Source organism: Lycium barbarum, chromosome 6, assembly GCF_019175385.1.
Source record: "Lycium barbarum isolate Lr01 chromosome 6, ASM1917538v2, whole genome shotgun sequence".
In the NCBI taxonomy this organism is placed as follows: domain Eukaryota; kingdom Viridiplantae; phylum Streptophyta; class Magnoliopsida; order Solanales; family Solanaceae; genus Lycium; species Lycium barbarum.
Window position 1 is genome coordinate 127,575,565 of NC_083342.1, and position 23,089 is coordinate 127,598,653.

The 23,089-nt window shown below is 37.6% G+C and overlaps 3 protein-coding genes across 5 annotated transcripts; 1 reads left to right on the forward strand and 2 right to left on the reverse strand.

Moving 5' to 3' along the window:
* Positions 1-283: 283 nt before the first annotated feature.
* LOC132598789 (calmodulin-binding transcription activator 2) lies at positions 284-11,352 on the forward strand. 3 transcript variants are annotated; one of them, XM_060311880.1, is made up of 14 exons: positions 284-494; positions 2,741-2,860; positions 3,621-3,736; positions 3,867-3,955; positions 4,353-4,395; positions 4,983-5,151; positions 5,295-5,417; positions 5,541-5,666; positions 5,740-5,798; positions 6,359-6,919; positions 7,218-7,909; positions 8,920-9,496; positions 9,809-10,132; positions 11,058-11,352. In XM_060311880.1, the coding sequence occupies exons 1-14, from the start codon at positions 455-457 to the stop codon at positions 11,172-11,174; spliced, it is 3,156 nt and encodes a 1,051-aa protein (XP_060167863.1). In that variant the 5' UTR covers positions 284-454; the 3' UTR covers positions 11,175-11,352. The 3 variants fall into 3 exon arrangements, with proteins under 3 accessions (XP_060167863.1, XP_060167864.1, XP_060167861.1); XM_060311881.1 differs by having other exon boundaries at positions 5,337-5,417; positions 11,055-11,352; XM_060311878.1 differs by having other exon boundaries at positions 285-494; positions 11,055-11,352.
* Positions 11,353-12,286: 934 nt separating this feature from the next.
* Positions 12,287-17,141, reverse strand: LOC132598790 (ubiquitin carboxyl-terminal hydrolase 4-like). The gene is made up of 6 exons (XM_060311882.1): positions 16,751-17,141; positions 16,100-16,216; positions 15,183-15,281; positions 13,941-14,123; positions 13,149-13,330; positions 12,287-13,076 (listed from the first exon to the last, which is right to left on the reverse strand). Exons 1-6 carry the CDS (start codon positions 16,865-16,867, stop codon positions 12,674-12,676), a joined length of 1,101 nt encoding a protein of 366 aa, XP_060167865.1. The 5' UTR covers positions 16,868-17,141; the 3' UTR covers positions 12,287-12,673.
* Positions 17,142-18,121: 980 nt separating this feature from the next.
* On the reverse strand, positions 18,122-23,012 carry LOC132644627 (uncharacterized). The gene is made up of 3 exons (XM_060361230.1): positions 22,731-23,012; positions 22,020-22,253; positions 18,122-18,178 (listed from the first exon to the last, which is right to left on the reverse strand). Exons 1-3 carry the CDS (start codon positions 23,010-23,012, stop codon positions 18,122-18,124), a joined length of 573 nt encoding a protein of 190 aa, XP_060217213.1.
* Positions 23,013-23,089: the final 77 nt, after the last annotated feature.

Genomic DNA, 23,089 nt, shown 5'->3' on the forward strand with positions numbered 1-23,089 from the left:
GTGGTTTTGTAACGTCCAGAAACCAGGTTATTAGATAAGACTTCACGAAAAGTTAAAAGGATTTCACCGTGGTAAATATATGAAAAAAAATAGAATAAAAACCGGGTAAAAAAAAAAAAAAAAAAACTGAACCGAAAGAGGCTAAAAAGTGAAGAACCGGACGGTTCTCGATTTGGTCGACTTAAAGCTGCTACTTGAATGGGCACATGACACGCGTCAGCACACAATTGGCTATAAAATATCCCACTAAACTTTACAAGACTTGACAAGAAGCCCTCTCACAAGTCTGAAAGTCTTAAATTAATTAATTGAAGTAATAAAAATCCACAACATTGAAATCTAATCCATCATATTCACACCAAACATTCTCGATTCTCGTTTTCATTCATTCCCAATTCATCTGCTCCCTAATTCTAAAGCTTACGGGTCGGGTCTTGTGATTAAGTTATCATCAATGGCGGATTGTGGATCGGATCCTCCTGGATTTCGATTAGGTAATTAATTTGTGCCCTAATCGCTTGTTGTGTTATTATTCATGCAGTTTTCGGAAATATTTCTTTATGCTATAAGCATTAGATGAGTATAGCTCACTGGTATGAACTTAGTTGCTGTTGATTGAACTGTGAACGTAGAGGATGTACTGATTTGTGTAATGTTTCTATTTTTGAATTGATTGAATTTTATAAGTACTGGAGAATTGGATACTTTTTGTTCTGTTTTTTTTTTTTCACTCAAGGTTAACAGTATTGAAGTATGAGTTGTCTTTCTGAAGGATATACTTTCCAGGAAAATAAGTGGGCTTGTTTTCTTGTGTTCGGTCAGTGAGCAGAAACTATTATTCTAAAAGCACTTGTATGTAATTTAGACAAAAACTATGGGAGGTGTGAGGTGTGAGGTGTGAGGTGGGGGTAGGTGTGGGGTTGGGGCTATGGGGGATAAAGATGAGTATGCTGGACGGTGGGGATGACACAATCAATGTGGGATGTCACTTGTGGAAATTGTTTCCCTGCTTTCACTAGGAAGTCATTATCCTCATTTTAAGGGACTTGTTTTCCTAGAGAAAATATTTTCCAAAAATTTTGACCAACTGAACATGGGAAAAATTAAAAACATTTTCTTCCATACTGAACACACCCATAAACTGCTAATTATCAGAGTTTTAGGTTTTTTTTTTTTTTTTTTTTTGAGATGGTAACAAGTGTTCTAGCTTTTATATCTCTACTTTTAGGCTATGTTGCTCGGACTCTTCAAAAATGGACACGGGTGCATGTCGGATCCTCCAAAAGTATGCATTTTTGAAGGATCCGACACGGTTGCGACATCATTTTTGGAGAGTCCGAGCAACATAGCTTTTAGGATTGTAAACAGGCAGTTAATACAAGGCACATACTCTGAAGTTATTCTGGGTTTAACATGTCGCTGTAAAACCTCTGAGAGAATTGTGTCATATGTAAATCATGTGGTATTGAGATGGTTAAAACGTGTCTGATTTATCCTCGAAATTTGGAATTCAATCTCATATAGTTTCAAATTATGTGCAGAGTATTTATTTTGTAACTCTAATCTCTCCCTCTAGGTCAGACTTCATAGTTTAGCTTTCCCTTTTCAAAATTTCAATCTTGTCTCTGCAACTTTGTGTTACAAAAACCATGTAGAAGGACAAAAACCATGTAGAAGTCGAGATCGGCCACTTGAGGGTAAATTAGGGAAAGTCATTTCAAAGAGGTGTAATTCTTCTTATATATATTTCTCTTCATTTCTTAAATATTCTTTCCTTTGATAAGAATAACAAAGTAAATCTACTGCCCCCTACCAGAACATTAAGAGAAGAGTTCACTAGATATTCTTAACCTTTCACAAAACACTATTACCATAGTGGAACCAACTAGAGTGTGTTAATCTAATTGCCAATGGTTCCATACATCCGAAAGACACTTATCCACAAGTGAGAACATCAACGTGTTGGTTATGTAAGTAGTTTTAGTTGGAGATAGAAACCGTTCATAGGTTGGAATATAATAGTAGTAGGTGTATGTGAGCCAAGTGAACTTTTCTTAGGCTCAACTCCTGTCAAATAGAGAACTTCTTAGCTCTCTTGGCTAGAACTAGAATAATACTGCCTTCTGGGTCGAGCTGGTCGCACGGGGCTTGCTTAGTGCGGGTTATCTCTCCTGTGTGGTTTGCGGGCTATTGCACAGGAGTGGGATTTACCTTGTGCGCACCCGAAAGGTAGTGGCTGCGGGTTCCCTTGTCATTAAAAAAAAATAAAAAAATACTACAATAATACTGTTGACCTCTCAGAGATGCCATTTCAAGTCCAAACACCTTCACCAATGAGTCATTAGTGATCTTTCAAGTCCAATATTATCCAACTCCATCTTATTAGAGTATATGGAAGTGAGACATAATCTCTGATTTTAAGTTTATGTCACAGATCTGGTTCGAGCTGTGACTTGGAATGAGTTCTCCTTTAGTGTATTAGGGGCTGGAGTCTCTTTCTCATGCTCTTTCTCTCAGAAAACAGAGACACAATTATTAAGCATATACAATGTATCAGGCATTGGCCAGTGTTTCAAGTTTTGATCCTTACCATTGTCTTATGTTACATTTGCATGTTTTGAATGAAAGATGCTTCGCTGAGGTTGTTATGTATGACTGACTTGATATAAGCTTCTTTCAAAAGTTGGACCATTGTATCTTTGAAAACATAATATGTTTATTTGTTGATTTTGTGTTGCAGACATAACACAGATATTATCAGAAGTACAACATCGTTGGCTGAGACCTGCAGAGATTTGTGAAATCCTGCGAAACTATAGGAAGTTTCATATAACCCCAGAGGCTCCATACAGGCCAGTCAGTATGTCTACTTCATTCTATTCCATCTATTTTTGAAACTTGTGATATTCTTTTGACTTTAGAGCATCTATGCCACTTCGCATATCCTAACAGACACTTCTACTAAAGAAAACTTTCTGGATCCTTTGTTTTAAAGGGAATTTGTAAAGTTTTTGCATTATGCCGGCTTTAATGTGTCTTTTAGTTCTAGGACTTGCAGTCTCAATTTAAGCTAAATTAAAGTGGATTTGAGTTTAGACAAAGCAGCAGTCTTACTTCCTTTCTTTATGAGGACTAATTAAATTTCTTTTATAATTGTTGTCAATGAAATGATAAATATTCATTAAGTAACATGCTGCTTCTTGATCTAAAAATATAGTCTTTACGTCTATCGGTTTTCAGCGTGCTCATTGAGACACCTAATTTGTTTAGACTTTGTAAATGACTTTTCCATCATCCTGCTTTGTCCTGCAAAACTCTCATCTAAGTAGGGAACTAGAAGATCCTCTGAGAATATTCCCATATGCCATGTCTTTACCCAAAATAAATAAATATTCCCATATGCCATGTAGATTTTGTATCAAATTGACTAGAAGAATACAAGTTATCCACCCTGTGAGACTAGGGACCCCGAAATGACTGTTGATGATTGGAGCAGTCTGTTATAGATCCTTTTTTATGTGCATTTTACTTTTATTCCCTAAAAAGGAAAAGCTAATGATTTGATTTCCCTCCACTCGTGCTTTTAGATGTTTGTTCTTAATGTGTGTTTTGTTGTTCAGGTGGTTCTGTTTTTCTTTTCGATAGGAAGGTGCTAAGATACTTTAGGAAGGATGGACATAATTGGAGGAAGAAGAAGGATGGGAAGACAGTTAAAGAAGCTCATGAGAAGCTGAAGGTAGGTGTTGATAGTTTGGCATCAGTGTACTGTCTTCTTGGATTGGCTAGATGAGTCTAACTTTTGTGAGCTAAAGATAATTGACTTTTTTATATGCTTCATGCTTTCTGTCGATAAAATCCTTCTGCAGGTTGGAAGTATTGATGTGCTACACTGCTACTATGCCCATGGAGAAGAAGATGATAATTTTCAAAGGCGTTGCTATTGGATGCTTGAACAGTGAGTATGGACCATATAGACGTGGCATCATTTTGGAAGCTCCTCCTTATTTTTTCTTATTTTTCTTTTTGCACCTCTTCTCTTTTTACTTTTGTGTCCATTTACTTCTCGTGGCAAAACTTGAAGTTCAAAATAAGAAACTGAAGTACTTATCAATTGGTTAAAGTACCTTCATACAAGTGGTATTAAGCAAAAGTAGATTAGAATATGTACTGTGTCTATTTCATAGGAGTAGAGTAAATAAGTGATTACATAAGAGTTTATAATGAGCATTTTATTCATTCTGCCTGCTAGTCCTACCAAGAGAAATTGTTTAACTTATGGATTAAACTATTTGCACGTTCTTGTTAACGACCTATGCACTAAACATTCTTTCTTCTCACTTGCTATGGTGCAGGGATCTCATGCACATAGTTTTTGTCCACTATTTGGAAGTCAAGGTTAGACTCCATAATTTCTTTCCTTATTAGGTCTTTAATCAGTTTAGGTAATTGTTACACACTCACGAGGAATCAAATCAAATTACTTTCTGTGAGAAATAAAGACTTGGAAATATTAAGATGAGTCAACTACATTACAATCCTTTTCCATGTAGTACAACGATCCTATTCCTATTGTAACACTTTCAAAGCGGGATGCGAGAGCGCAGTTTGCGCATGATCTCTGTATCCTTCTTTCTGATCACTCTTTAGTAACATCCTTGGAGAACCATGGAAATCACCGATCCCACCCTCCTGCCTTTTAGGAATAGAAAAAAGGAGAAAAAGCACAGTGATCACTGAAAAACTCCATGATATGTCTGTTGCACATCCCTTTTATCGGACTCTGGTTCCATGACATATATATGGAATAGCAAGTTCTTTAAGCAAGACTGCTTTATCCATGGACTGACTTTTTGAGCTGAATGCTGTTTGGCCGATGACATAATTCCTTATGTACTTTTGCAGTACTGCCTTGGTACTAGCTTTAATAAATACCATAATCTTAACAAAAGAATCTATGGACCTTTTCCGTTTCTCCTTGATAGGGTAACAAGGTGAATGCCAGTTGCATTAGATCAGCTCACTCAAACTATTTGAATGAAGGCTCATTGTCCGATAGTTTTCCTCGGGGTCACAAGAAACTAGCTTCAGCAAATGCTGACTCAACAAGTCTAGCAAGCTCTTTAACAGAAGCACACGAGGAAGCTGAATCAGGTAATGTTCTTTGCAGTTGGTTTTAATGTAATTTCTTCAGCTGTCTTGTAGAATTTTTTTGCCTATACTTGATTTACCTAGTTGTTTGTGCCGAATGCTGAAACTGTTGTTAAAGGTCTCATACTGAAATCAACCTATTGCAGAAGATAGTCACCAAGCATGTTCTAAATTTCATTCATATTCAGATCGAGCATCTGGAATGTACAGTCATGTGGTGGAAAATAGGGATACCATCTGTAGTTCATATGGTTCACCTCAATCTTCAGGTGCTTTTACTAAGTTTTTATTCGAAGTTATTGCATTTCTCTCCATCACTATGGTTCCTTCAAGACCGTTTCATATTCTTTCATTGTCGATATATGTCTAAAACTTTGCAATTATTATTTCAGTGGAGTATACATCACTTCCTGGTACAGATGAAGGTGGACAGTGTGGTTTTGGTAATTTTGCATCTGGTCCTCAAAGAACAACTGATTTGGGATCTCAGGAACCAGTTTCTCAGCATTTTTCAAATGGTACTAAATCGCTTCAGAGCTTTTCTGGTATCAGTTTGGGAAATGAATAGGTTTTTAACCAAGTCTTTTGCAGGCGAGATGATATGCCAAGATGATCTCAAGAACAATTTGTCAGTCCACGGAAATTGGCAGGTAAAGCTATTACGGTCCTTTTTTTGTACATTATTACATTATATTCTTGATCAAGCTTACTGGTTTAAGTACGAACTTCATTCTAGTTCTTTTGAGCTTCTCTTTTGGAGAGTCATTCCGTCGTTACATATTTGCTGGCATCTCCAGTCCACTTCTAGGTCTGTAAATCTGGATTTACTAAGCACTTGTATTTCTCAAAATTAAAAGAAACTTTCTAGGGTTCTTATGCGTCCACTTTGTTTAATTTAGAAGATTCTCTGTTTTCCTTTTTAGAAAAACTGAAAATTTTCTAATAATTAAGACTCTCATGTATGATATTTTCTTGTGTTGGAACTGAATGCTGTCCTTATTCTTGTGGCAAACAAATACATGTGTCAGGTAATTTAAGAATGTATTCATCTGCATGTGTCTCTGTGACTCCAGTCTTTTACTTCTGAGTCAAAATGTGGAGATAATTTATTTTATCCTCTTCTCCTTGCCCCCTTGGGTTTCAGCCTTTCCTATACCAGGTTTCCTTGTTCTTCAGTGCTTATGTGCTAAACCTTGCTTTATTTTATCAGTATTCTTTTGGAGACTCTCCATTGCAGTTCCATGGACAAACTGTCAATCAGGATTTGATTGCAGATACGAGCTATGATTTGGAAAATAGTTTTCACAACAAAAACCTATCTTCAAATCTACTTCCTGTTAGGGGGAAATCGTGCTTGTATCCTGATGAGCAAGAAGAGCAACTAACACAATTGAATCTTCAATATCTGAATTCGCTTGTGGAAGTTCAAGGTGACATCGATCAAGAGAATAGTGTGGACATGCTAGGGCTTGGAGACTATTCAACGATTAAACAGCCTCATTTGAGCAGTGTAAAAATGGAAGTAGGCCTGAAAAAAGTTGACAGCTTCTCCCGATGGGTTGCAAAAGAGCTTGAGGATGTTCAGGAGTTGCATATGCAGCCAACTAATCAAATTTCATGGAATGCTATAGATACTGAGGATGATGGTTCCTGTCTGCCCAGCCAGTTGCATGTGGATTCGCATTCACTGGATCCCTCACTTTCCCAGGAGCAGGTTTTCAGCATCATTGATTTTTCACCTAATTGGGCTTATTCAAACTTGGAAACGAAGGTAAGCATTTGGAATTTAAGTTCTCTAGCTTGAGTGCTAGATTGGCACTGCTTGCATCGCCTGTTGTCTGAAATCTCTTGATATTTGCTGTAGTTTCATGAGTTGGTGTCCACTTTTTCTATCAAATGCAATTACTTTCTTGACCTTGCTGCAGACTGGTTGATTGGCACCAAGCTTCCATAATCATGCAACCAATTATTCTATAGCAAGATTGTTTTAGCTAAGCAATTGAAATTTACTTACTGAAAGATATTAGATGAATTCCCAAAGTTGTCTGATTTTTCGACACACAAAGCAGGTATTGATTACTGGAAGATTTCTTAAGAGTGAAGGCGAGTTGGTAGAGTACAAGTGGTCATGTATGTTTGGGGAAGTAGAGGTTCCTGCAGAGGTTTTAGCAGACGGGGTACTTCGTTGTCATGCTCCCCCACACAAACCAGGAGTACTCCCTTTTTATGTGACATGTTCAAATAGATTGGCTTGTAGTGAAGTCAGAGAATTTGAATACAGATTTGGACCTTATCAGGAATTTGGTACTGCCAATGATTCTACGACTGAGATGCATCTTCTTGAACGAATTGAAAATTTATTGTCCTTGGGACCTGATAGTAGTTGTCACAGTTTTGACAGTATGGAGGCTGCTAAGGAGAAACAAAGTACAGTGAATAAAATCATCTTTATGATGGAGGAAGAGAATCAGCAGATGATAGAGAGAGCATCAGACTCTGGTACATCCCAATGCAGGGTGAAAGCGGATCTATTTCTTGAAAGAAAACTGAAGCAGAATTTCTATGCATGGCTGGTTCACCAAGTTACTGGTGATGGCAGAGGGCGAACTGTTCTCGATGATGAAGGTCAAGGCGTACTTCATTTGCTAGCTGCACTTGGTTATGATTGGGCCTTAAAGCCAATTTTAGCGTCAGGGGTAAGTGTAGATTTTCGTGACATGAATGGATGGACTGCACTTCATTGGGCCGCATTCTATGGCAGGTAAATTCTTCATAGACTGATTTTTCATTTCTTCATTTATGGTTCACTTAGCAAGTCAGTGGCCCATTCTCACTGTCCTGTGACTTTTCTTTTTGGATTCCTATCTTGTTTTTTTTTTTTCCAGTTAAGAAAAAGAGATTTATAGCCAATAGAACTTACCTTAGTTCTGTAGAGATCCAAACACTGTTGGATCTGTTTTAGTTGTTATCTTAGATTTCAACACAAAATAAACAAAAAGAAAGAGAAAACAAAAGACCGATGCTGTGCTAAAGCAAGTAAAGCGAACATCAATAGAGTCCCTCGTTTCTTTTTGTTTGTAATCCAAGCAATGTAGAGTCAGCTTTTTACCAGATAATGTTCTCACATTAACATAAAATCTTCAACCAAAGGTGTTACAATGGATTCAATGTCACTTCACTCTTAACAAAATTTTAATGTGCTAAATATTTTGCTAAAGTTTTGGTACATCCTGCCCTTACTTCTGGCTAATTTCACCTTCTGAGAGGAATGCTTTTATAATGTTTCATTAGTTCATTAGATATGATATCCAGATGCATTGAGAATTGAGATTTACATATAAGAGATACCAATGTTGTTAGTATTTCAAGAAAAATATTTCACATTCCATCTTTATTACATTTTTGTTTTTTCTAGGATTTGAACCTGAGACCTCATGGTTATCCTCTCATTTGATTGACTACTATGCCACTGCCTTGGGCGCACGTTCCATCTTATTACGTGTATATAAACAGTCATACATATAGATATAGTATGGAGAGCTTTGTGATGATTGGTAGCATGTCAGTCAAAACTGATTCTCTTCAATGCATTCTGCTATTGTTGTAGAGAGGAGAAAGTCTAAAGGAAATTCAAGTCTTACCAAGCCATGTTATACTTTCATTTTATCCCCCTTGACATAAATAATCTTATTACATAGTGCAATCATCATTCATTACCGTAAAAAGCTTCCAAGAGAAGGAGCAGCTTGCTAATTGGTTTTTATCTTGCAGGGAGAAGACTGTTGTTGGTCTTGTCTCTTTTGGTGCATCTCCTGGAGCACTGACAGACCCATCTGCTGAATTTCATTTGGGTAGAACCCCTGCTGATCTGGCATCTGCCAATGGACACAAGGGAATATCTGGATTTCTTGCTGAATCCTCTTTGACCACTCACCTTTCTAAGCTTACTGTAACTGATGCAAAGGAAGAGATTGCTTCAGAAGTATCTAGAGCAAAAGTTGGAGAAACAGTTACAGAGCGTGTGGCTGTTACAACTACTGGAGATGATGTGCCAGATGTACTTTCGCTTAAGGATTCTCTGGCTGCTATACGCAACGCGACTCAAGCAGCTGCTCGGATACATCAAATTTTCAGGGTTCAGTCATTTCAGAGGAAGCAAATTATTGAGCATAGCGACAATGAGTTATCTGATGAGAATGCTCTTTCTATTGTAGCTTCTAGAGCTTCAAAGTTGGGGAAAAATAATGGCATAGCTCATGCGGCTGCCATTCAAATCCAAAAAAAGTTCCGTGGCTGGAATAAGAGAAAAGAGTTTCTTTTAATTCGACAAAAAATTGTTAAAATTCAGGTGTGTTGCGTCTTTCAAATAATGAATGTTGTTATATACTTGCGGCGGGTTTCATATGTTTTTTGTTTTTGTTGATGCATAGAGTATCTTGCCTTTAAGTTGTTTAACCAACTCCCACATGCAAAATTTTATTCACGAGTCGGGGTGGGTCGTTATTGAAGCTGTGCTAATCAGATTTTCATATATGGGTCCTTGTCCTTCAGCTGATCCGTTATATTTGATCTATTGTTTTAAAGTTCCCCTTTTTATATAGCTTAACATATATAGGCCTTTTCTTTTTTTACGCTGACATTTTCACTGTTCATTGTGAAGGCTCATGTAAGGGGGCATCAAGTGAGGAAGAAATATAAACCAATTATCTGGTCAGTAGGAATTCTGGAGAAGGTGATATTGCGGTGGAGACGTAAAAGAAGTGGTTTGAGGGGATTTAAATCAGAGGTGGTCACGAATAGGCCAAGCACACAAGACGACTCATTACCGGAGGATGATTATGATTTTCTGAAGGAAGGAAGAAAACAGACTGAAGTCAGGATGCAAAAAGCCCTTTCTAGGGTGAAGTCCATGACTCAATATCCTGAGGGTCGTGCTCAATATAGTAGGCTGCTTACTGCTGCTGAAGAACTTCGTGAAGCGAAGGTATAAGAATGAATGTTTCCAAGTGTGTGCTGCAATATGGTTGCTATTTTCACAGTGTTATTGAATGTGCTTTTATGCAGTACTAGGATGTGTAGATAAAAGGGAGGAAAACTGTAGTTTATTTTTTTATTTTTTATTTTTTATTTTTTTTGGTTTTGGCTGGGCAGAACATAACAACTGCTCCCATCGCGCAGCATGCACATATATGCATCTACTTAATGATTTGATCTATGGGTTTGCTCTCAAGTTGCAAAACATGAACTATGGGTTAAAGCTAGGCTGCTAGATAAAAAATTGATTGAGCTTTTGTAGGCCAAAAACTTGGGAAATCTGGAGAAAAGTAGATGAGAAAAGAAAAATAGGATGCTACATCTCGTGATGCCTAATTTTTTTTTTTTTTTTTTTTGGGTTGATACTTGTAACTCACAGAGTTTAATTAGTCATTATGGCTTGGTTACTTTTTCATGACCAAATGCAACTATGAACGGTATTAGCTGTAGCTACCCTCTTATGACACTTGCTGAAGATAAAAGCAGATAAATTTGTTTAGGACAGATCTGTGTTGCAGTGAGATCTTATGATAAAAGCAGTTTGATTAGTGTACTGTACCCTGACTTTCTGATTGTAGTTTGGTAGGTTGATTATTTCAAATTTTTGATATCATTAAACTGAACATGTGCGAATCCTCAATTATACATCTGACTCTGAATTTGTCAGTATTTTTCTTGTTACAACTGTAGTGTCTAGGAAATGACAGCCAATTCTATTGTGTTGCAGTTATTGGCTGTACCTTGTTCTTGATGATAACCCTTGGACCATGTTATATGGTGAATCTAAATTTCAGCTGCCTGACTGGACTCTTATTTTTGATTGGCTTTTGATGTCATTTGTTTTTTCTTCGTACCTTTATCTTCACTTTCAGCAGGACGGTCCATCTCAAATCCCGGAGATCCCAGAAGATAGCATCTACCCTGAAGAGGAGTTGTTTGATGTTGAAAGCCTGTTGGATGATGATACTTTCATGTCTATAGCATTTGAATAAGCTTATTTTGCCTTGATTAGCCCAATTAATATTTGATTCATTGTATATACATAGAACATAGTAACTAACTATGCACCGTCAAGTTACTTGACGGAAAACTCAATTTGATCTAGATTCTTGTAATTTTTGTTAAACATAAAAGAAATGCTAATATATGCAGCCATCAATTTTCACCAAAGTTTTTCCTAGTCAATTCACTTCTGGAAACTTGTTTGCCTTTGAGATTATCCTAGCATAGGGTCTACCGTATTAGCTTTGTACTCTGGTGCGTTTAGTATTGTTCCAATTTTGTTAGGGTCAAATGTTGCTGCTCGCGCCTGTGGAAATTTTTGGTTCTTTAAACCAGTTATATAAGGGTGAATTGTTCCTTCTACTTTTCAACGGATTGGTTCTGAAGCCATTAAATAGGTTCATAATTCCATTGTTCCTTGATTTGACACATATGGTCATCGATTATATCAGCCGTTAAGGTGTATATTCCCATTTTGATTTGGTACAGCAGGTCATTTACGTATTTAGAAAACCGGTCTTGGAGCATCCAGGTGCGGTAATAGTCGGAATAGTTTCAAGAAAAATATCTTTTATCATACGTATGACAAAGGTGTTGGAGTATGTATTTTTCAACAGTAAAAAATTCCCTGATTGTTATGCATAAGATTTTTAGTTCATAACTTATCAAGAATACTTCCAGGCATTGCACCCGGTAGACACAAACCTCCAATTATACTTTCCACTTCGGCTGATAAGGGTATGAAAACTTTATTTAGATGTTTAGTATAGATAAGCGCTAACTGGGTCCGGATTATTTTATACCCGCCTAGTACGAGAAAAAAGAATCAAGTAATAGAATCAAAGAGAAGTGTGTTAGATTGACTTTACTCTAGCATAGTATGAGCAAAAAAGGAATCAAGTATTAGAATATTAGAATCAAAGAGAAGTGTGTTACATTGACTTTACTCTAGCATAGTATGAGCAAAAAAGGAATCAAGTATTAGAATATTAGAATCAAAGAGAAGTGTGTTAGATTGACTTTACACTAGCATAGCATGAGAAAAAAAAATCAAGTATTAAGAGTCGAAGAAGTGTGTTAGATTAACTCTACACATGCACTGTTAATAAGAAAGAAAAGGAATTAAGTATTAGTCAAGGTCCATAAATGTGCATCTCAAAACGAAACGACACAGGAGCGGTGCTTTTCAGATTAAAATTACACAAAGGAATAACTTATTCCTGCTTTTCAGATTCTGCAAATGTTCATTGGCAGTTGTTGCAGTTACGAGCTAATAATACAGTATCAACATCTCGTTTGAAGTTTCTATACCAAGATTTAAATCTCTTTATTGTCAAAGCAAAGTCAAAAAGCTTGCAAACCCTTACGTGTTGTACACTGAACCATAAACATTCGTTATGCCACTCCAGTGAACCATGGGAAAGCTAAACATGACATAAGTTAAGCAGACACAGCGGGATAGTTAGGTCTCAATGAGTGAGTACTCTCATCAGCTCTTGCTTGCGGCAAGGCTCTCATAGAAGAGGATATAGCCATGATCCGTATTGCTCGAGTACTCTTGAGCTGAGCCAAAAAAGGTTTGAACAGCAGACTCATCAATGATCTCCGCGTTCTCATCATCAAAGAACAACCAGTGGTTGTGGCTTTTCACAAGACTAACATAATGCCCGTGGTTTGGCCCACTCCCGACATGAACCACAACAGCAAATAGAGAATACTCAGAGTCCGTGTTTTCGATGGTGTTACTGAGTTTCAGCTCCAGAGGAAACACAACACGGTAAGACAATTTTTTGTAACGACCTAGTTGTTCCATATACTTGAAACGCTTCAAATGAATGACCAGGATGTGTGGCGGTTTCTTTATCTTCATCCGTTTTTGTGCTTCCTGCAAGCTGAATTCACAAAAAGAGAGTAACATTTCCCGTCATTCAATTGTTTAACAAGAACAAGGTAAAGGCACCTACCTACAACACTTGTCGCAGAAAAATTTGTCTTCCGCATTGAGGGTCTCTGTTGAACTGAAATTTTTGAGGCAGCTAGTAATTGAACTGTTCTGTTCAATATCAAGGCTCAAATCAAAAAATGTCTCATCCCTTGCTGTGACCGTCTCACACCTCAAACATCTTGTTTCATTGGTTAATATACCCTGCATTCATATCATATAAAAAAGAAACCAGTTAAGTAGATACTAGAGCTAGAAGGTAGTAAAAACAAACATTTGTGAAGTGCTACGATCCATAATCGGCATCACAAGTGGAGTGAAGTGAGCACTTTTAATTTTAAACATATATGAATATGTAAACTGATGGAACCCATGAGCATCAGATACACATTTAGAAGACCAAAATAGGACCTTGCCTCTTAATCTTTTCAAATGAAAATACAAAAGAATTTCATGATAGTATTCTAAGACAGAACTTCACATTTTCCTCTACCTCTGAGTCTGAGATACAAATTCAAAAGACCCAACTTAGAACCTTGTCTCTGTTTCTTTTTCAGATGGAAGTATAAAAGAAGTTCATTGACAGAAATTTAAGAAAAAAACTTCAATTTTTCCTCCTTCACTACTCCCTGAAGCTGCAACACATCTCTGTTTCTTTTTCAGATGGAAGTATAAAAGAAGTTCATTGACAGAAATTTAAGAAAAAAACTTCAATTTTTCCTCCTTCACTACTCCCTGAAGCTGCAACACAGATGCTAAAACTGACATCGTCAATGAAATTCTAAATGCGTAAAGACATAGTAAGATAGTTTACCTGAAAATTTTTGTGCACCCAGGTAACAAGTGGCTCCTTCTTAACACCATTTGTGTGACCATTACATGATCCATTTGCGACTTTTTCAGGAGACCTTGCAGTTAAACTTTTTGCTGTATGTGACTCTTTCTCCAAGATATCAACGAGTTCATTTAACAAGAAGTTCAAGAACTCATGGGCATCCTGAGCAAAAGCATGACCAAAAATCAACTGTTGTATTAAAAAACGTCAATGATCTAGAAATTGATTTTGCATTATAAGCAGTGTCCTAATAATTCTGGATAGCACATGGGGTAGAGATCATACACAATAACTAAGCACTTTGCTGCCTAAACAATTGTTCATGGCAGTTGGACCCTTCAGCGTTAAAGAGAGTATTAACTTAACCCTCTGTAATTTTAACTGATATCTCTAACCAGTGAGGACAATATAGGACTTACAACTAAGTTCCTTCCTAACTATTTCTTCCTTCTCCTCCTTGTAGTCATTACCCTGTTCCATTAGGCGCACAAGCATCATAACACTAACTCTTCCTTTTCATAGTCCTGTTTGTTCTTCTCCTCTAGCAAACAACTACCCCATAAACCCCGAGCTCGTTTTCCACCTCTATGTAAATGATCAGATAAAGATGGTAATTATTTAACGATAAAGAAGTGGCATGTTTTCAGCATGTAAAATACAGTATGGGTAAGTAGGAAGGTAAAACCTTCTCTGCCTTGCTGTAAAAACACGTTCAGAAACACTAAGTATGTCCCCCAGGAGAAAATACATTGTATAAGGACACATGGATTCACGACACCTTGAAGGTGATCCAAATTACAAGATAGATGCAGAAGTCAAAGAGTGCATACTTTCAATGCTAAAGTACATAAGATGAACTTAGGATCAATATTAAAGGTTTCTCATTTCAAACTGATCTTAGGACTAATTATGCATCTAAAGTAAAACTGAGTATGGCATATCTCCCAGTTTTGACATTTATAAGGTATTTCGTTCTTGTTTCAGATGATTGTCTTTCGTTCTTCTTATGTTCTTTTAAGCAGGTCTCTTGCTCTAGGTCACCAGTATGACTTTATCTTAAGAGATAGTGATGGCTCCTTTAAGATTCTCTTGAAGCCTACAAGAAGTTTACGGTTAAGGAACTCGTTCCCTCATGATCTAACCATAAAATGATTCTTGCATAGATGTTGGACGGTTGCTACCAAATAGCAAGCGTACATAACTGTATATAAAAATACGTGCCTGATGCATGTAACCTCGGAAAAGTTCATTTTGCTTCCTGACTCTTTGTACAAAGCGCCTTGGAGCAATAACACCGGTTTTCTTCTTCTGTGAACTTATCTGCATGATAACAACAACGATTTATGTGCTACAATTTCTCAAAGAGCATATATTAAAAAAAAATGCTAATACAAATTTTATTTCCTGATGATAATTCTTGAATAATCATCGTTCAACAAAAATTTAACTCATGGATACCACGGAGAGACTGACCTGGTTGAAGGGAAAATGGCTGGTTATTGCAAAATCGGTTAATAGCACATCCCATATTCAGGTCTAAATTTGCTAAAACTCTACTATATAGCAAAACATAACCAAGAGACAAAGAAATGAAAGTTCAAGGAAGTGGAGTTTGGAAGAGAAAGTTTAAACTTCTTATATATTTCTCTTACGCTATCATGTTGTCTTCATTTTCTTACTTCCCTAGCACTTTGGATTGACTCTTCAGTTAAATCAGCAGATCCATCATCCTAGCTCAGCCAATCGAATAGTAGTGTTTTCGCCTTCTCAATTGAGAAAATTAAAAAAATATAATGCTACTATCCTAACTTCCTTTAATTTCCTCTGACCCAAACTAAGAAATTGGAATATGGTTGCTAAACATACTGAACTAGCACTTCATTGGCATTTAGATTTAAGCCCACAACAGTTGAAGTTCTTCATCTTAAGTGTCATACAGCCGGCATTTAAGGTTAGACTTGCCAAATTCCTCAATTGAACATGTCACATGGAGGACATCAAGCATTTTGCTAGGACTTTTCGATCAAGTAAGGTAATTACTTTACTGAGAACTGTTAAAAGTCACATTCAATGGAGCAGAATAATCAAACATTGATCTATTAGACAGAAATCCCACACATTAAGATCGAATCTGCTACCTGTGAGAATAATTCAGCCAAACAAGTTAGGAGATTCTCCTCTGCTTCTGGAGGACTTTTATTATTTGCATAATACTCTAGCAGCTGCTCGCGGAAAGGGACACAAAAGTATAGCGCCTGTATCAGAAGAGAAAAATGAACAATCAATAATCACATCAGAGGCAACAATCACTCCTAATATGAAGTGCTTTATCACCCGAATTACTCACGAGTATAATATTCCTTACTGACTTTGGTTTACCTGAGGACAAAATACTAATCCAAGTTTAAGATTGCAAAACCTATAATCCTCATTACTAAACCTATAATTCAACTGGATATCAAAAACAAAAAAAAGGGGACAACTAACTAAACTCCAATTTTAACTAATCAGAAATCCAAAGTAAACTAACTCAGTCTTAAATTAATAAAATCATCTGAATAAAAATAGGTCCAAATTGGGATATAGAGGATCCATATAGTTACATACACCAACTAGCTTGATATCAAGGCATACTGTCGTTGTTGTATAAATCCAAGCTAAACCCAAAGTCAAAAAATGACCCACAACACCCATCAAATGTAAAAGAAGGGAAAAAAAAACAGCAACTTTATAGTAAGAGAATCAAGAATCTCAGGATTAAACAATAAAAAGTAAGGAGAAAACAGTACCTGTAAGACACTGTTGCAATAACAAGTGTTGCCAAAGTTTTCAAGACCAAAATAGCGTTCGCCTTCAGGGAACTGGTCTCCGAGGGCCTTTTCGAGCTTGGAACCCGTTGCACCCATGAGACCATCTACCAGATACCAATACTCCTCTATTCTTCTTTCTTTCTTTCTTTCTTTCTTTCCTTTTTGGTCTTCAAATTCAACAAATCTTCATCACTCACAAATCGGGTATTTATGAGGGAGGTCTAGAGAATAGACTTTGACATGTCGATTGTGTTTGGGGCTGACTGTGTCATCAGGCGTGCTTGTAGAGGCGCTCTGTCAAGTAGCCATCTGTTCTCTCTTTCTCTCTCCACCTCTGCCCCTAACTTATGCTCCTCATTACTGTTTTCTGAAAAACAAGTAATTTTCAAAAGCATCTATATGTAATTTAAGCAAATACAGTACTTTCTCCGTTTATTTTTACTTATCATGTATTGATTTGACATGCTTATTAAGAAGTTAAAAATAGAATAATAATTTACCATATCACCTCTAATTATTATTATGTCATTTAATGGTTGATATTAATCAAACATACTTCAAAATTTAGACAACCACTAATCATTTCTTGAAGTTTTCAGCCCAATAATTAATAATAATAATAAGGTTAAAATAGGAACAAAATGGTAAAATATCTCTTGATTTTTCACAATGAACAAGTAAAAATGGACAATTATTTTAAATACAGGACAAGAAAAAATGGACGGAGGGAGTATGTATCGCGGTAAGGACAATCTTAATTTTCTATTAGATTGAGATATCAAAGAAAGAGGAAAGATCTAATAGCTCAATTGATTGGTTACCTGAACTTTCACCTTGTTAGTGAGGGTTCAAATCCTTACGTTGTAATTCCCTTTTTCCCCTCTCCTTCCCCTACCTCCTCTATGTAATTAAAAAAGTTGACAAAAAAAAAAAGAGAAGGAAATGAATATGCTAAGAATTGAAGTCATATTTATATTAAATGCTTTTATCCAACCTAAAATAGGAAATTAGAGATGAATGTTTATTTTTGCTAAATAGTAAAAATTTGTATTAATTCTGTTTAACAAAAAAATATTAAAAGATTCTTTTAAGTATGGACTATTTAGTGGTAGGTTAGCAATAGATTTTGTAGTTGATTCTAATTCTCGTTTTTATAAACAGAAAAGGGCCAAGTATACCCCCGTGTTATCGGAAAGATATACTCTCGTTATACCCCTGCCGTTATATTTTGGGGCCAAATATACCCTTCATCCGTTAAAGTTGTGTAAGTGGACATTTGATCTGTGGCTGTCACACATTCGGTGGCATGCCACCTCAACACTCCTAACCCATTTTACCCTTCCACTCTATTTATTCTTTCACCAATAAAATTTCCTTCCTCTCCATCTCCATTACCACCATTACCGCCTATTCAAATTCCAAGCAACATCACTAAGCAAATTTCAGCAATGTTTATGAACGAGTTTAATATTTTTGTACCAAAACAATAAACAGATTAAGAACATTGCAATGTAAAAAAGAGTAAACCCTTTGTTCTTCGAATAGTAATTTTTTTTTTCTCATAATCAATAACCCCAGAAACAATTGCTAATCCAAGTCCAACCGAACAAAAATTAAGATATGCAAAAAAAAAAAGCATAAAGAATCACAATCCATTAGCAAACCTTTTACGAACATTCAGATATTAATCAATAACAATCCATATAGAATTGCAGAAGAATCAATCGAATAGAAGCATTTTGATTACATTAATAGACCTCCAAATCCAATCACATCGAACAGAGAAGTGAACTGTAATCATCTCACTCCCCCGAAAAAAAAAAAAAGAATCATAGCCTCGAGTTTTAATTCCTCAATGAAGCAAACAGATAGAAAAGCAGAGTTGTTCCGATCAAAGCACCGGAAACCGGCACGGAGAAGCCTGCTCCGACAACAGCGTCGGAGTTAGAGAGACCTCCTGTGCTAAAATCTGCTTAGTGATGCTGCTTGGAATTTGAATAGGCGGTCACGGTGGCGGTAACGGTGGCAATGGTGATGGAGGGGAAGGATATTTTAACGGTGGAAGAACAAATAAAAGAGAGGGATAAAATGTTAGGTGTGTTGAGGTGACATGTCACGTGGCCTCCACCTCATCAAATGTGTGACAGCCACGTAGGATCGAATGTTCACATTAGACAACTTTATCGAATGAAGGGTATATTTAACCCCAAAGTATAACGAGAGGTATATTTGACTTTTTTTATTTTATAAGTTTACTAGACGGTTAGTTGTGTGTTTAATTAATCTACGGAAAGTAGAAAGGTCTAAAATATTGTTGTCAAGGAAAAACAATTTGACTTTCTATATAATATTAGTATCATATTCTATAATAGAATAAAGAATATTAAATATTATTAATTCAGGAAAAAGTAACTCATTTTGTGATAAATCAAACATAATAATTATTAAAACGATAGTTTAATTGCTAAAATCAAAATGTTTATATAATAAAATTCTTAAAAGAGAGCGGATGGGGCTGCTCCACCCTTAATCAGAGGTCTCGGGTTCGAGGCCTGAGAATGAAAAAATCCTTGGTAGGAAGCGCTTCCCCCGAATGGGGCCTTACGAGGCGCGAATCCTGATATAGTCAGGCTCCAATACGGGTACTGAACACCAGGTGGAAACAAAAAAAAATCTTAAAAGAGCAAAAATATGTTGTTGGAGCAATTTTTCTTCTTAAAAAAAATTGTATATTAATAGTTTTTTTTATACGTGGATGGTGAGATAAAGTCTCTTGGACATTTATAATAAATTCATAAAGTGGATTAGCAGATTATTTGTTCTTTTAAATACGAAACATAGTTTTTTATTAGACTTCCCGAAGCTTTTACGTGAGTTTCACTTTCTTCCCCAATATGTAATTAGAACTTGACTTTGTTTACATATTTTTGACTTTACAAAACCAGCTAAATGTAGTATAGATTATTTAAGTAAGATGAAAAGGTATCTTTTGGTGAAAAGAATAGGAAAAAGAGGTGACAATAAGTATAAATGTTTAAGAAAAGGTACATTTTGTTGATTAGTGATACCCTTGCCTACTCTGGCAAATAGTAAATAATTAAACAAGAAGTCAATGAAGAAATGTTGCAATGCATCTCTCTTAGAAAAGTTTCAGATATCTCATTAGTCATATATTCTCAATCGCATGATGTCAAGTCCTTGAAATTAAATAATCTACTTTTCGAATTAAATATAATATTATTTTCATTACTCAAAATCCATTGCTGTGGCCAAATGTGTCATGATCTTCTACGAAGGAAATAAACAAAGAATGTTGATAAGATTTATTTGCTTCTACGTGCAACAACAACAACATACCCAGTGAATTCCACAACGTGGGGTCTGGAGAGGGTAGAGTGTACGCAGACCTTACTCCTACCTTAGGTAGGGAGGCTGTTTCCGGAAGACTCTCTGCTCAAGAAAAAGCATAGGAAAGGACAGATAAGGGCAAACAATTCAAAGCAATTATGAAAATGAAAATAACGAAAGTGAATAAGCCATGATAAACCATTATGTGAAAACAGATACTCGCAGAAATCAAGGGACAAGAAACTATAGAGCAATGCAACTACCCGTAAGAAAGGATAAACGCAACTACCTACTAGCCTTCTACCCTAATCTGAGTCCTCCATACCCTCCTATCTAAGGTCATGTCCTCGGTAAGCTGGCAATGCGCCATGTCCTGTCTAATCACCTCTCCCCAATACTTCTTCGGCCTACTTCTACCTCTTCTGAAACCGTCCATAGCCAGCCTCTCGTACCTCCGCACTGGGACATTTGCGTCTTTCCGCATCACATGCCCAAACCATCTCAGCCTCGCCTCCCGCATCTTGTCCTCCACCGAGGCTACTCCTACCTTGTCTCGGATAACTTCATTCCTAATCCTATCGCTCCTAGTGTGCCCACACATCCATCGCAACATTCTCAGTTCCACCACTTTCATCTTCTAAACATGAGATTTCTTGACTGGTCAACACTCCGCCCCATACAACATAGTTAGTCTAACCACCACTTTGTAGAATTTGCCTTTAAGTTTTGATGGCACCTTCTTGTCGCACAACACTCCGGAGGCAAGCCTCCATTTCATCTACCTTGCACTAATACGGTGTTTGACGTCATCATCAATCTCCCAATTTCCTTGTATAATAGACCCAAGATACTTGAAACTATCTTTCTTCTGTATGATCTGGGTGCCAAGCTTCACTTCCACGTCAGCCTCATGCACTATATCACTGAACTTGCACTCCAAGTACTCTGCCTTGGTCCTACTCAACTCGAACCCTTTAGACTCCAGAGTTTTTCTCCAAACCTCCAGCTTAGCGTTAACTCCGCTGCGAGTCTCGTCAATCAGGACTATGTCATCCGCAAATAACATACACCATGGCACCTCACCTTGAATTTGCCACATCAATCCATCCATCACCAAGGAAAATAAAAATGGGCTAAGAGCTGATCCCTGGTGCAACCCTATCACAACTGGGAAGTGCTCCGAGTCTCCTCTCATAGTCCTTACCCTAGTCTTGGCCCCATCAGACATATCCTTGATCGCCCTAATGTACGCCACAGGTACACCTCTAGCCTCCAAGCATCTCCATAGAACCTCTCTCGACACTTTGTCGTATGCCTTTTCTAGGTCGATGAATACCATGTGTAAGTCCCTCTTCCTCTCCCTATACTGCTCCACCAGTCTCCGTACAAGATGAATAGCTTCTGTAGTTGAGCGCGCCGGCATGAATCCGAACTGGTTCTCTGAAATAGACATGTCTTTCCTCACGCTCATCTCCACCAACCTTTCCCACACTTTCATAGTGTGCCTTAGCAGCTTGATCCCTCTGTAGTTGTTGCAACTTTGAATGTTGCCCTTGTTCTTGTACAATGGAATCATTGTACTGCATCTCCATTCTTCGGGCATCTTAGCCGTCTTAAAGATGACATTAAAAAATTGAGTCAACCACTCCAAACCTGCCCTGCCTGCAATCTTCCAAAATCCCCCAGGAATCTCGTCGGGCCCGGTCGCTCTTCCCCTACTCATCCTACGAACAGAACCCTTAACTTCCTCAACCTTTATACTCCTACAATATCCAAAATCACGACACCTCTCGGAGTACTCCAAATCTCCCAACACAATGTCTCTGTCCCCTTCGTCGTTCAAGAGTTTGTGGAAGTATGACTGCCATCTCCGTCTAATGAGAGCATCCTCCACCAGTACCCTGCCATCCTCGTCTTTAATGCACTTCACCTGATCCAAGTCACGCGCCCTCCTCTTCCTTGCCTTGGCTAGTAGGTACAACTTCTTATCCCCATCTTTGTCCTCTAGTTCTGCATACAGACGTTCAAAAGCTGTTGTTTTTGTCACCGTAACCGCTAACTTTGCCTCCTTCCTCGCTATCTTATACAATTCCCTATTTGTCCGCTTCTTCTCATCATCCTTGTTGTCTACCAACTTCGCATACACCAACTTCTTTGCTTCCACCTTCTCTTGAACTTCTCCATTCCACCACCAGTCCCCTTGGTGCCGACCATGGCTACCCTTCGAGACACCCAACACCTCTCTAGCTGCTTCCCTAATGCAACTGGTCATCCTATCCCACATGTCGATCGCCTCCCTACTACTCTCCCAAGCTCTCATAGCCCTCAACTTCTCCCCCATCTCCAGGGCACTCATCATGGTCAAACTCCCTCATTTGATCCTAGGCCTGTCATCCACGACCCTCTTTCTTTTCCTCATCTTGATCTCCAAATCCATCACCAAAACCTTATGCTGGGTCGTTAGGCTCTCACTCGGAATCACCTTACAGTCTTTACAGAGACCTTTATCGTCCTTCCTAAGGAGTAAAAAGTCTATCTGCGTCTTAGCCACCGAACTAGGAAAGGTTACCAAGTGCTCCTCCTTCTTCGGGAAACTCGAATTGGCTACCACCAGCCCAAAGGATTTTGCGAAATCCAACAATGCAACTCCTCCTCCGTTCCTGTCCACGAAACCACAACCTCCATGCACATCGTCATATCCCCCCGAAATTGACTCGATGTGTCCATTGAAATCTCTTCCTATGAATAGCTTCTCAGTGAGCGGTATGCCTTCCACCATCTTGTCCAAATCCTCCCAAAAACGTCTCTTCTCCTCCTCACCTAAGCCCGCTTGCGGCGCATAAGCATTAATAATGTGCAAAATAAACCCTCCAACGACCAGCTTAATCGTCATCATCCTATCATTGACCCTCTTAACCTCTACCACCTGATCTCTTAAGTTACTATCTACTAAAATGCCTACCCCATTCC